At 37.0% G+C, this 13,465-nt stretch overlaps 1 protein-coding gene across 1 annotated transcript; it reads right to left on the bottom strand.

Annotated features, from left to right (window-relative positions):
• Positions 1-970: 970 nt before the first annotated feature.
• On the bottom strand, positions 971-13,175 carry LOC113749088 (mitogen-activated protein kinase kinase kinase 1-like). The gene is made up of 9 exons (XM_027292742.1): positions 11,672-13,175; positions 7,303-7,387; positions 7,142-7,204; positions 6,362-6,519; positions 5,914-5,986; positions 5,740-5,799; positions 3,961-4,071; positions 1,564-1,781; positions 971-1,428 (listed from the first exon to the last, which is right to left on the bottom strand). Exons 1-8 carry the CDS (start codon positions 12,988-12,990, stop codon positions 1,572-1,574), a joined length of 2,079 nt encoding a protein of 692 aa, XP_027148543.1. The 5' UTR covers positions 12,991-13,175; the 3' UTR covers positions 971-1,428; positions 1,564-1,571.
• Positions 13,176-13,465: the final 290 nt, after the last annotated feature.

The raw sequence follows: 13,465 nt of genomic DNA, 5'->3' as shown, positions 1-13,465 counted from the left end.
ATACAATTACATTAAACTAAATCAAAATTTTAGATGAACACCTAATAAATAGACCATACAAGTCGAAAATTGCCTATTACATTATTATAGAAAACAACACATCCAGTAAAATTGAACTAATGCAAATATGCAAGGGTTTAACTTTCATAGAACTTGTATAAACAAGTCATATAAATGAAACTATGTCCAGCGAAAATTTAGCTAATTTATTCTCCAATGTAAAACTCTTAGGTCGTGTTTGGATTGTAATTTTCTGAAATTTTTGTACAAAATTTACTATAGCAATTTGATTTATGTGAGGTAAAAAAGTGATTGAAAAATATGTTCGCAAAAAATATAGAAATTATTTGGTGAAAAATTCCTTTCCAAACAAGGCTCACCTATAGCCAATTATCCTACACGAGTGCATGAAGGGAGGAAAAATAGGATTTAGATTAAATTTTTATACATTGTTAGTGCAAAGTTATTTTACACTAACATTTGTGAATGTATACCACATATGCAAAAATTAAATTTCAAATTTAAAATTTAAAATTAGATTACTCATTGACAATGCATAAAAAATTTTACTCATAAGATTTTGTCACCATTTATGATCCTTAGGTTTGTTCCGCCGTATGATTCATTCAACGTTATCCTATTCTTATCCGTTACTATGACTGCAAATTATTTGCAGTATTAAATTTATTATTAGGCAATATTAGTCAAGAAATCAGAATGTGCTTAGATTATATCGACATTTTAGTGGATTACGCCGTTTTGATTATCACTCGAGAATTGGATCGCAATAACTCTGGCTTAAGCTTTCTTGGTATATCATATTCCATGGAACCATGTCCACACACACACAACACCCCCCCCCCCCCCAAAAAAAAAAAAAAAAAAAAACCAAAACACAGCCCCCACCCCAATATATATGTTTGTTAGAAACCCACAGATTCAGTTGAATATAGTATCAAGCCCCAAAATATAAAGTTTGTTAGAAACCCACAGATTCAGTTGAATATAGTATCAAGTTTTACACTTGGTCGACCAAAAAAAGCTATTTACATTTAATGCAAGTTGATCTTATCTTTACAAGCCTTGCCAAAGCATCAGATCTTGTCCACATACAACCTACAGACTACAGGTGGACACTCGGTCCAACAATGAGAGAGAAAAAATTTGAGAATTGGAATCCACAAATGCCTATCAATGGCAAGAAAACAACTCCTCAGAAGGAGGATAACAAATAGGATAAATTCAACAGCAACTGCGTCTGTTCCAAAATTTCCAAACATAACCCAAGAAATTGCAAGCACAAACTGCCGCAATAACATGAAGCTTCTGAAAGTCCTGTATCGGAGATGAGTCCACAAGCATCAATAATTGCTACGCTCCTAAATGAAGCTGCCTGGACGAGAGTTTTTCAATGTAAATACTACCACTCTACCAAACAAAGAGAAAGACCATGTCAGTAAGAGAAGAAGAGCAGTAAACAATCACAAATTTGCTTGAATCATGTAAAACTGGATAATGGATTCAATTAAATCACTTGTAAAATAACAAGGTCTCAACACTTACAAATTTGTTCAAACCCGCCTGCTAGGATGGTATGGGGATGCTAAGCAAGATGAGGGAAGTGCACGCTTAACAAATGGATGGTCCAACAGCTGAGCAGCAGAAGGGCGAGCAATTGGGTTAACTTGGAGACATTTGAGGATAAACTCGCGTGCATCTCCAGAAAGAGTTTCGGGAATATCTGGTGGTTCACCCCTTCCAATCCTAAATAGTGCCGCCATCTATTTTTAGGTCACACATAACAATGACAATGTCAATCTCCAAGATGATTAGCTGCATATCAAAGCTGCCTAAGAACCTAGAAAGATAAACCAACCAAACTGAAATGAACATTATAGGAGAAATTCTTTAATTGGAATATGAACTTCCAATTAAAGAAAAACACTCAGATTCAGTGGATACAGAGAGAGTGAACCAAAAAGACAGGCATCAACACAGACGAGATCGCTATGATGTAATCAAACTGTGATGTTAGTGTTTTCATAGGTTCACGAAAAGAAAATAAAGTCCGTGTATTCTCTAGGCAGCTCTCTATTCTAAACTGCCAGGAAGCACAACCACTATTCAAGTATCCATATATTGTTCACTGGCGAGCAAGAAAAACAATTTTGTGGAGTACGTAAAAATATGCGCACAGTCAACCATTTTTGCAGAGGAAGAACCTTTTCAGTAGCTTTTCCTTTCTTTTATTGAGATGATAAAATGCATACTTCTCCCATAGAATCTACTTATTTGGCATCAGATCATTACCAACTATTCCACACAAGCAGAGGACTACGAATGAATCATATGAAAAGCAATTTGCCAGTAAACACGTTTTTTACTGAAATCATAAAGCTAAGGAGGAAAAAACTTTTGTCAATACACATACTTGATTCCTCAACCAACCAAACATCCGCAGCTCATCCAAATGCACACTAAATAGATCTAGATTTCTAATTAAATTGCAAGTCAGCTAATTCAAAACTAGCAAAACAAAACTTCAACAACCACTCAGTGCTTCCAAATTTAGCACCAATGTGATGCAAATAACCAACCCAATGCATGAGTATATTTTCAGAAGCTGCTTTACAAGAATCACATCAGTATGGAAAGCCAGACAGGTGCTTAGCAGCTTAAGTTAACCAACTTTCACCAACCATTTCATTAAGAGTTAATTACAATTACCTCCCTTGTGGTTTGGCCAAATTACAAAACGAACCCTATAGTTTAGCCAAATTACATTCACCCCCTCATGAGTGACGCCGTTCAAAATAAACTAACTGAAGTAGGGAAATGACAAAACTGCCCTTTGCAAAAAATTACATTTATTTCCCTTGAGGTTTGACCAAATTACAAAATGAACCTTAGCATCTGACCAGAATGCACTTTAACCCCTTCAATAACCAACTATTGGTGAGAAGCCTCTTAATGTGAAGAAAAATGAAACACGAATTAGAAGAAAATGATCGTTACTAACTTGCACAAAATAGTAAACAAAATAAAAATAAATAATGAGAAAACCACTTCCTTTCTCTTCTTGTTTTGCCTGTGGCTGATTCTAGTCGCCACCACACTTTCCCAACCCATTTTACCAAATAAAAAATCATCCATTACATTTAAAATATGGTTTAATATGGAATAATAAGTTTAACGAAACAATTTTATCTTTTATCCATAATACCATATTAAACTTTTGTCCCAGTCTTGAGCTTCTAATTCCTAAATGGACATCTCTGTCAATAAAAATTAAAGTTTAATGCATAGAGATGGAGTTAAAATTAACAGTGTATTTTATGTTTTAGAAAATGGAATTTTATTTTTTGTACATTAACATGGAAGAGGGTTTGTAATATCAACTAACAATAGATGGCCAAATAAACTGCACCAGTGACCGAAACGCTACTATTAATTTTGCCATAAAAAGAATAGGCATAAAAACGGATCAGTAACTAATGGGTACTTTCAGAATTTTATTTAACTTTTTTATTAACCATGCTTATTTAATAAATTTTTGGCTTTTTAAAGTATTAGACTATTTTGCACAAACTGTAGGGTTCATTTTGTCATTTGGACAAACTTTAAGGGACGTAAATGTAATTTGGATAGAAGTCAAGTGAGGTAAATGTAATTCGGACAAAACTCAAGGGAGGTAAATGTAACCAACTCAATTTATAAAAGGGTATTTTGGGGCTTTCAGATTTATATTGTGCTGACGCAAGCAATATTTTTAACAGCAATTGACGTTAGAGGGACATTTGATAAAAGTTTTGCCATCAAGGGGTTTAACTATAATTTAGCCAAACCACAGAGGAGGTAAATGTAATTAACTCTTTCATTAATTACTGGTTTAATTAAATAAGAATCACGACACGGCATATACTGTTTACCCCACGAGCACAACAAAAACATGATACGTACAGGTTCCCAACGCGAGTATGGATACTTGCGTGTCAACATCTCTAAGACTGTGCAACCAAGGCTCCATATGTCTGCTGCAAGACCATACCCCTGGGTCTTCCTATTAACAACCTACAGTCAAAAGGGTTGATAATCAGAAAAAGATGGCAGATCAAAATTAGAAAAATGACATTCCAAAATGCTACTGATTGCACACGACCAAGAATTCTGAGAGAGAGAGAGAGATAAAGTGTATACATGAAATGAATGTGAAATCCAAAAGTAGTTTGTTATCTATGACCAAAGGGGCTAAACATTTGTTTCCAAGAGAAACATTTCAAAATCAAAAGGAACTGGAATATCCTAATACATTTCCTGAACAGAAAATGGCAAATCCCTCGAGAATAGAACAGTACCCAACCATCTGAAAGTTACAATTTTCCCTCCATTTTTCTTTCCCACCCTACTCTCTCTCTCTCTCACCCCCCCCCCCCCAAAATTTTCTCCTTCCGTCTGATAGATGCGTGCTGGACACTGAATAACAGAACAGAACCAACACACCTGAAAGCCCAATGAAGTTCTTTCTCTAAAATGATAGATCCCTCAAGAACAGAACATTCTGAACCCACGCACCATCAAAGTTACAATCCTCCCACCTACTCTCTCTCTCTCTCTCTCTCTCTCTCTCCCAAAACCAACGGATCCCTTGAGAATAGAACTAAACTAACACACCTTCAAAGTTACAAAATTCCCTTCCATTTCCATGTTCCCCCGCAGAGGACAAAGGCATGTTCTCTCCTCTCTTCATATCTTCTTCATGTTTCTCTCCCTCTTTCACAATGATTTCAGAGTTAATCGAAGTCCAAAAGTTACCCAGCCGCAGTAGTCTCCAAATTACTTGAATACTACATTTGTGATAAATATACATATTTTAATGTTTCAAACTCCACACTGATTTATCTTTGCAATCCCGACAGACCCACTTTAGTTTCACTCATAACCCCATTTAGCCAAAGTGATTGTGCCCAATAATTTGGTGGGAATAATATTTCATCAAACGGGAAAAACATAATAATATTTCATCAAAGGTGGGAATAACTACAAGACGTTACCCCAATGTAAATAACGGAACCAAGCCACTGGCCCAAGGTGTACACCAATAAAACTCCAACAAGATTGCCACGTTGACAGCCTTAATTCATTTTAATGCAACCAATAGCAAATTCATCCTTCTTGACCATCAAGTCTTTAGCTAGCCCGCTTTTGAATCTTCTAATTACCTATTGAGTAGTAATTATGGGCAGCCGACATCAGTAGAGATGTCAAAAACTTGACAGATGTGCCTCAATTGCATCCCATATTGTGCAACTTTTGTGAAACAGCTCATCTTTTTACATTTTATTCAGTTCCAAATACTCCCAGTTTGTCCAGTTCGACCTTCAATGGATGAGCAACCTAATTGCATTCACTTAGGTCTAACCTAAATGATGAATTACTTTACATCATGACCTGAAAATAGGCCATCACTACATAAATTCCTTAACCAAGATTTTAATGAAAAACATACAAGCCCCATAAACTAAGGTCGATATGGAAATTGAACTTCAAACAAACTCATTAACAAACCTATACAGAACTCTTTGACTTCAAAAGAGGGGCAGTATCTTCATTAACAAACTCACAAATCAGCAAATTGCATATCCAGATAGCATTATGTATATAAAGACAAATGGGGACATTATATCAATGTCAAGTAAAGAATCATCAAACTACAAGAGAATTGGCAAAAAAGAGCCTTACCTCAGGAGCCATCCAGAATGCAGTTCCCTTGCAAGATTTGACATCATTCAGCTTAGTGGCCTGCATAACATATGCATAGCAACAATAGGATTAAAAATAAGACTAAACCATTTAGAAAGCAATTATGGATAAAATTTGCAAGTGCCAGAAGAAATTTATACACAAGATTACAACCTTTGCAAGACCAAAATCAGCAAGTTTTACAGACCCATTAGCATCCACTAATATATTTGCGCACTTGATGTCCCTGGAAGACAGTTTTGAGATATGAGACATCAGCTAAAGAATCAAACTGACATGAACACAATAAAACTGCCAGCCAAGTACCACTCTAACAGCAAAAGCACAAATGAAACTTCATGATTAAAAAGAAAAAGGAGGAGGAGGAGGAGAAGGAAAAGCTGAAGACGAAGAAGGAGAAGGGATATGGTTGGACAACATTACTACTCTTTCCACCCTGTGATCCCCTAAAAGCAAATCAAAGACAACTTTTAGTTGAAAATTTGCTAAAGAAATTAGCGTCAAAGCGTCTTGCAAAACCCATATTTGAGGGAACAAATATCAAGACAATAACCAAACATAATAAACTCAAAATTGAGAGATGGTGTTTGAGCTTTATCACCTGTGAACCACATTTCTATCGTGAAGATACTTCAGACCATGTAGAATTTGTCTTGTGTATGCTGAGACCTGGGAATCCCTAAGGTTATACTTCTGATACAAACTTAAAAGGGAGCCCTTAGTTACCAGCTCAAGAAAAATGTAGAGTTTGGAGTCATCCTGCAAAAACATCAACTAGCATATAAATAATCATGCTGCATACAAAACTTCTGGAGCAAAAAAAGAAATCCAGTAGAAGCTTCGCAATTCTAATTAACCATTTCCTGGCTTCACAAATTGGTATGCCATTCAGTAAAATCCATCTACAAGTGTAAGATTTCTAGAGGTACAAGACTTCTTATAAGCAGGAGAATTCAATCGCCATTTACACGATGTATACATTTACATTGGAAGTTCAGAGAATGAGTTCATCCAAGAGTCTGCCCAATGAGGAACAGTCTACCTGCTCCAAAAGTACATGTCCAATAAAATCCAATGGTTTGTAACCATCAAGGTTTCTCTGATCCCTGAAAAGCTCCCCTATTCATCTCATTCCATTTTACGCCGAAAACACAGCAAATGCAACTAGTCCATGCTTTTTACATTCTTGCATACCTTGCCTTCTCCAACAAAATATTGCATCTAAAACTCTTTTTTGGTATAACCCAATCATAACCAAATGTACTTAACATACATATACTTATCTCAGGGGGGATCATCATGCTCAGGGGTGAATAGAGGATCAACAAAAATACAGAGTGACGAAGAGAAACAAAGTTCTCAGAAAGCAAATAAACCTTACCTTATCGGTACCATAGTACTGAACTATATTTTCGTGTTCAAACTGGCTCAGAAGAGCAATTTCCTGCAATATAAGAATGGAAATGAATGAATTGGATTTAATTCAGTTACTCCACGGTCCACACATTTAGTTACATGAGGAAACACCTAAGCCTGACTGACCTGTTCAAGCTGGTAAATGCTTTGCCTTCCCTCTTCTCCTTGATCAAGCAGAGAAACCTCTTTTACAGCAAAAAAGAACCCATCACTGCAACAAAAGTACATCTTAGAAAGGTTTAGCACCACATAGTCTACTCAAATAGCACACAAGTTTCTGTTATGCTACTCATTTCCGTATCAATCACAACCACCAAGAGCATGTCTAGACTCTGACAGCAGCAAAAGAGGTAGAAACTAAAAAAGATGTAGTACACCATATTAAACCATTATGCAATGAGGCTTTAAACGAGATAAGTCCTCTCAATATTGTATTTAGCTAAATTTCTACAACTACAGACTACTGATGTTTAAGGTGGCAAACTATGCAACAGCACATCCAAGGGCGCACAAAAAACAATATGTATAACATAGTACCGGGTTAAAGCAATAGCAGAACCAAGACAAACATCACAAAACATATAACTCTTAAAAATCAAGAGAGACATAGAGAGAGAGAGTGCTTACACTTTATAAGTCCAACACATAGGTTTATTTTGCATTGAAAGAAAGGGACAGAAAAGTAGGGATCCGTGGTAAAGAAAAGGAAAATAAAGAAGAGTCACTTGTTCATGAATCTTCATCATAATAGAAGGATAACAGAAGTAAGGGTCTCTCTATAGAATTCACTCTTAATTCCCACACACTGTAAGAAACTTTGAGAAGGGCATGAGGCAAACTACCTAGCCTCAGTGGGAGTAGTACTAGCCTAAAGGATGTTGGGCTACAGGAAGAGAGCCACAAGTCCAGAATCAGGAACTAAGCGAAGTCGTGAAAAATGCGAGGTTCCTTGTTGTAGCACCAAGTATTTTTCTTCCTTTGCTCTTTGACAGTATAAATAATTTCTAACAAAACTGAATTTTCCACTGCAAGAACTATTAGTTTAACAGGACAGATAGCATAACATGCAAAAAGCACATAAGTTCCTATTTTACCTTTTCTGCCTGACCTTCCAGAGAAGGGATTGAGATCCTTCCACTTTCTGTCCCAAAATACCAAACATGGGAAACAGAATTCTCCCACTTTAAAGCCTTTCTTCCCTCTCTTTTATTAAACTTTTCACTTGGCTTTTCTATTTTCAACCTAAAGCCTCAGACATAGCCCTTATTCATTTGGATTTTGAGTGTCTATCCAATATTGACATTTTAAATGGTGCTAAAATATCGACAAAAATTAAGCTTACTGTTCATATTCATGAAACGCCACATTTTTCTTTTAGAGTTTTGCAAAGCGATTCCAGCAACACCTACTTTACCCACCAATATCACTTCACCAAAGGTTGTAACTTTTAAGGTTATAACTTTTGCATCCACTAAACATTATTTAGGGCCACCAAGTTCTTAACAATTTATCTGAGCATATGCATGAATGTATAACTTACATTTACGTACATATCCATGCATATGTTCATACCCGTACGGAGATTATCTTCCCAGATATCACACCAGAGAAAGCTAACAAAATTTTAACGAACATGCATCTTTACAAACATGCTACAAAACACAAGAACGGAGGAATCCAAACATCTGGCAGAGATTCTTTGGAAAATTAAGAAGCAATTCTTTTACAGGACTTCAATACTCCTTCCACTAGTAAGCGAAATACAGAAGCAGCTATTATACAGTTGAAGTTAGAGTTTCACTAAACTTATGCAGCCAAAAAAGGTCTTCAAAGATTAACAAAATTCTAGATTAAAGACGATACAGTGAATTTTATACTTTAAAAAGTTTTCACACTTTAACATTTACTACATACTTCTGATCCCACTAAGCTCTACCTTTCTACTTCTTACATTCTCATTTTGTTTTCAAAGTTCAGCATGTTGTGGAGATAAAACAATGATAATTGTGATAAACCACACAAATTCTGTGTTAACTTGTACTTATGACGAAGCAGCATGAAGGCCATCAGAAAAATTTTTCTTCAGCCAAAATGATAATTGTGTTAAACCGCACAAATTCTCTGTTTTGGTTTCAAAACTTTTTCCTGAGCCAAAATGGTCAGTCAACTAATAAGCGCATACAATTTTTTGTTACTCATTTAATAAAAGTGTACGTTCTTTAAGTAATAAAACTTAGAGCAAATGGAATACATTGTCACCAAACCATTAACTTTGACTTCCTTCAGTCACTTAAACAATTTATTTATAGCTAAAAATGTCACTCAACTCTTAAAAGCATCACTCAACTCTTAAATGTCACTCAACTATACTCAACTCAACTCCATGCAATTCAGGAGTTAAGGTTGGGGAAGAGTCACGGACCTTACATTCACGAAAGTTTTTTAGGGGCAAAAATGTCTAGAAAATCTTTCAGGGAAATTTTGAAAAGAAAAAATGTTTCGGGAATCAAAATAGCTAAATCAGAGAAATAGAGACTCCAACTAAATTATATAACAAGCTGCTACACCTGTCTAATTAATAAAACAAAGCCTCCACTACTACCACCTTCACTAGCAGGGTTCCTACTCCCTATCTCTCTCCCTGCCCCTCGTGGCACTCATTTCAACGAAGATGATGACATCACTCTTTCCCCCCACTCACTCTAACTAAATTATATAACAAGTCCCTACACCCGTCTAAGTAATATAACAAAGCCCTTAATACTACAACCTTCACTACCAGAGATCCTACTCCCTATCTCTCTCCCTACCCCTCCTGGTACTCATTTCAACAAGGATGATGAAATCACTCTTTCCCACCTCCCCGGTCAACTCAAATCCCTCAATTCCCCAAACCCAAAACCACCACCAAGAACAATATTAGCTATTTGACAAGGCAGTTTTGTTCAACAATTACTTCCTCCCAGCACTTAAGAGCCAATTATTCTCCCTGGGCTTTTGTGAGGAAGCCCAGCACCCTATCATCTTCTGCTTGCTGCATCATCTTGATACCCTGGTGAAAAATTGATTTCTATTTCGGGGTTTATTAAGAAAACAAAAAGACTGGATTTTTGGAGAAAGCTTGTTAGATTGAGTGTAATGGGATTGTAAATTCATAATCAGGTTTCAATCAATTCCTGAGATTGAGAAGTGGATTTCTGAATAAGTAAATGAGATTGTCCGTCTAGATGTGATAAGGAACTATATGTGCATGCAATTCATGTGACATCCTTTCTACATGCATTAGACGGGATGACCAAATGGTTACCTTTTAAGAGTTGAGTGACATTTTTTACTCAAACAAAAGTTTAACCAGAAGAGGTCAAAGTTAATGGTATGGTGACATTGCGCACCACCTGCTCTAGAACTTACATTTTTTGTTCAGAAAAATATGCCAGACTTAATTGAATGATCATTTTAGCAAAAGCAAAAGTTGACCTATCAAATCATGGAACTTTGAATAGTTTAACAATCATTTGCACAGTTTGGTCAGAAAACATTGCAGTTATGTTTTTCAATAAACAATGTCACGGACCATCTTTTTCCTTTGGTAGTTGTGCTGCTTTCAGAACTTTAAAACTGACAAGAGTTAAAGCTTAATCTAGAGGCAATAGCAGAAACAGATGCTTTTGTAGATGATTTTGTTTTGGACAAATTCTCCATTTCTTAAACTGTGCCCAAGTTGACCGTGCAATAAAACTTGAAACGGAGGAAGTACTCTATCCTTTAGAGAACATAAACCTAAAATACTGAGCAGAAGTATTTCAGCTAAGAAACAGTTAGCAAAGAAACCCCCTACCCCGAAGTAATAAATTCCTAACCCATCTCAAAATGTTCAGTTGTCAAAATAAATGCAGAAATTGCCTTTGAATTTATTTTTCAAAAAATTGAACCAGTAAATAAAAAAGGTCAAAATGACCAGTCGTGCAAAAGCACTATAAATTTCCAACAAATGAAGTTTTGAACATTAAGAGCCAGAGTACACATTTCCTCCCTATAGGAAAGCATAGTAAGAAGTGTTCCATTCAATGAGCTCATACATCACAACCGGTCAACCCTATATGGGCCAATTAGCCATAGAATAAAGCTAATAATTGTCAAAGAATTAAGATAATTGGCTTTGCAAAAAGCTGGGGGAATAAGCATCTTAGAAGTCTGGGTTACCAAAACAGATAACAGTTTGCATTTGGTCTCAAAATGAAAACCAGTAACTTTTCCAACTTCTAAAGCATCTTTTTCCTCATAATCTCCAACTCAACTCCTTAATTCTATATTTTAAGTGATCATCAATTCAATGTCAACTTCCAGGATCAAACAAATGGCATGCATGTTGATGGAGGACTATAGACTAGGGGGGAAAAAAGCATGTCAAAATCCTACAAGCAAAAAGAAGAAACAAGCATAATACATAATAAAGCAGGAAAAAGTAAATCAAATACAAATAATTTGGACGTACTCGGCAATCCCTTCATAGACCGACCCAAACGATCCACGTCCCAAGAGATCACCTTTCTCCCAATACGTGATAATGCGTCTAAATCTCCCATTGGGCGAAATATTTGACATAGGCTCCGTAGTAGTGCTAGATGAATCATCGTCAATCGAAGTTGTGGTAAATGAACATGATCCTGATAGCATGCCATTCTCTCCAGTTATCGTCCTCCTCACCACCACATCACGAACCTCCTCTTCTTCCTCCTCCAGATAGCCCTTTCCACCCTCATCATCAGAAGTAACAGCATCACTAACCTCAAACCTAAATGGAACCCTATCATCCTCTGGGGCAAAGGACCTCAGGATATCCCAAGTTGAGCACCCATTATCAATAACAGGTAATGACATAGCAGGTGGTGGTGCCAAAGCTGGTGGCCTCACACCTTTGATGCCACCACCACCTCCACCACGACCAATTATCTCAACACCCTCATTCCCATTGAGATTCCCATCACCATCCCTAACATGATTTAATTTAACCTGCTCATCTATTCTGCTAGATATTGCATCAGTTATTCTAACACTATCTCCTAACCTATACAATAATTCACACACAACATCAGGCGCTGCACCAACACTTCCTCCATTGACATCAATAGGCACATTACCCGGCAATCCACAATCAATCTTCTCGATAATTTGATCACCGCAACTAATCGCAGAAGAACTATTTGAACATCCGAAATCAATACCAAGGATTTGTGGATTAGTTAAACTAACTCCAGAGCTAGCAACAGAACTACTCAAACATCCAAAATCAATCCCCTCATTTCTAGGACTAATTACATCACTAACCCTAGGCGAAGCAGCACAAACTTCACCATCAGTATCTCCAGCTCCAGGACTACTAACACTACTATAATTAAGCCGTGAAAAACGGGGAAGAACATCGGAAGATGACCGAACCTTCATCGCCTCCCAAGCATCAGTAGGAATAGCAAAATCTTCTGGTCCAGAAAGGCCCAAACTTCTGAAAATAACCTCATACTCACCCTCCCCGTTCCCTTCAATTCTGAAGCTGGTCTTCTCCGACAAAGGATGAATCAGATCAAGCGATCGAGTTCTTGTCGCCGTCGCCGCCGCCGCCGCCGCCGATGATGAAGACGCCGAAGAGACCGACGAATTTTCCTCCGAAGAAGTTGAAGGCAGCTCATAGTCTATATTCTTCAACGCGTTTCGCCGCTCCAACCTCGGCTTCGGCTTGGCGGCTGGGCTATCCCGACTCCCCATCCGGCTGCCGGATTTTTTACGAGTAATGAAGATATTTGGTAAACGATGCATTGTAACAGTGGGTTTGATCCATGAATTAGCTACAATTAGCGGAATTATTTTGATTATCAGAAGGAGTTGACTAAAGTAAGTAATAGATATTTTTTCTGTGAAATTTGAGGGAAAATGGTAAGAGCGAGGAGAAGCCTAGGAAGGAAGGAAAGGAAAAAGACGAGAAAAGACGGGTAAACGCCAACGCCGTGAAGGAGAGAGAAGAAAACGCGGTGCCAAGCTGGAGAGCTGACGTGGGTGATTCCATCATTTCCTTCTGTGTATTTCTTTTCTTTGTTTGTGTACTCTCTTACCTTTTACCTTTATGATGGGCCTAATTTTGGTTTTTTTTTTTTTTTTTTGGTGTCCTTGGGGTGATTATTAGGTCTATATTGGGAGGCTTTTCCCAAAAATGATTTGGGAAAGGTTAATAGTCAACAACGTGAATTAGTTGTGTTATGAGCTTTACGAAATAAATACTTAATCGAGTGCATGT

Source organism: Coffea eugenioides, chromosome 10 (assembly GCF_003713205.1).
Source record: "Coffea eugenioides isolate CCC68of chromosome 10, Ceug_1.0, whole genome shotgun sequence".
In the NCBI taxonomy this organism is placed as follows: domain Eukaryota; kingdom Viridiplantae; phylum Streptophyta; class Magnoliopsida; order Gentianales; family Rubiaceae; genus Coffea; species Coffea eugenioides.
The sequence above is the reverse complement of the archived record's forward strand: the minus strand, read 5'-3'. Positions and strand labels throughout refer to the sequence as shown.

What these genes read in the sequence shown, in the direction of transcription:
- LOC113749088 (XM_027292742.1), bottom strand. Translation starts at nt 12,990, where the DNA reads ATGCATCGTTTACCAAATATCTTCATTACTCGTAAAAAATCCGGCAGC. An exon ending in CATTCTGGATGGCTCCTGAG is followed by an intron (nt 4,072 to 5,739) that starts GTAAGGCTCTTT and finishes TTTTGACTGTAG; the next exon opens with GTTGTTAATAGGAAGACCCA. An exon ending in CATACTCGCGTTGGGAACCT is followed by an intron (nt 1,782 to 3,960) that starts GTACGTATCATG and finishes ACCTAAAAATAG; the next exon opens with ATGGCGGCACTATTTAGGAT.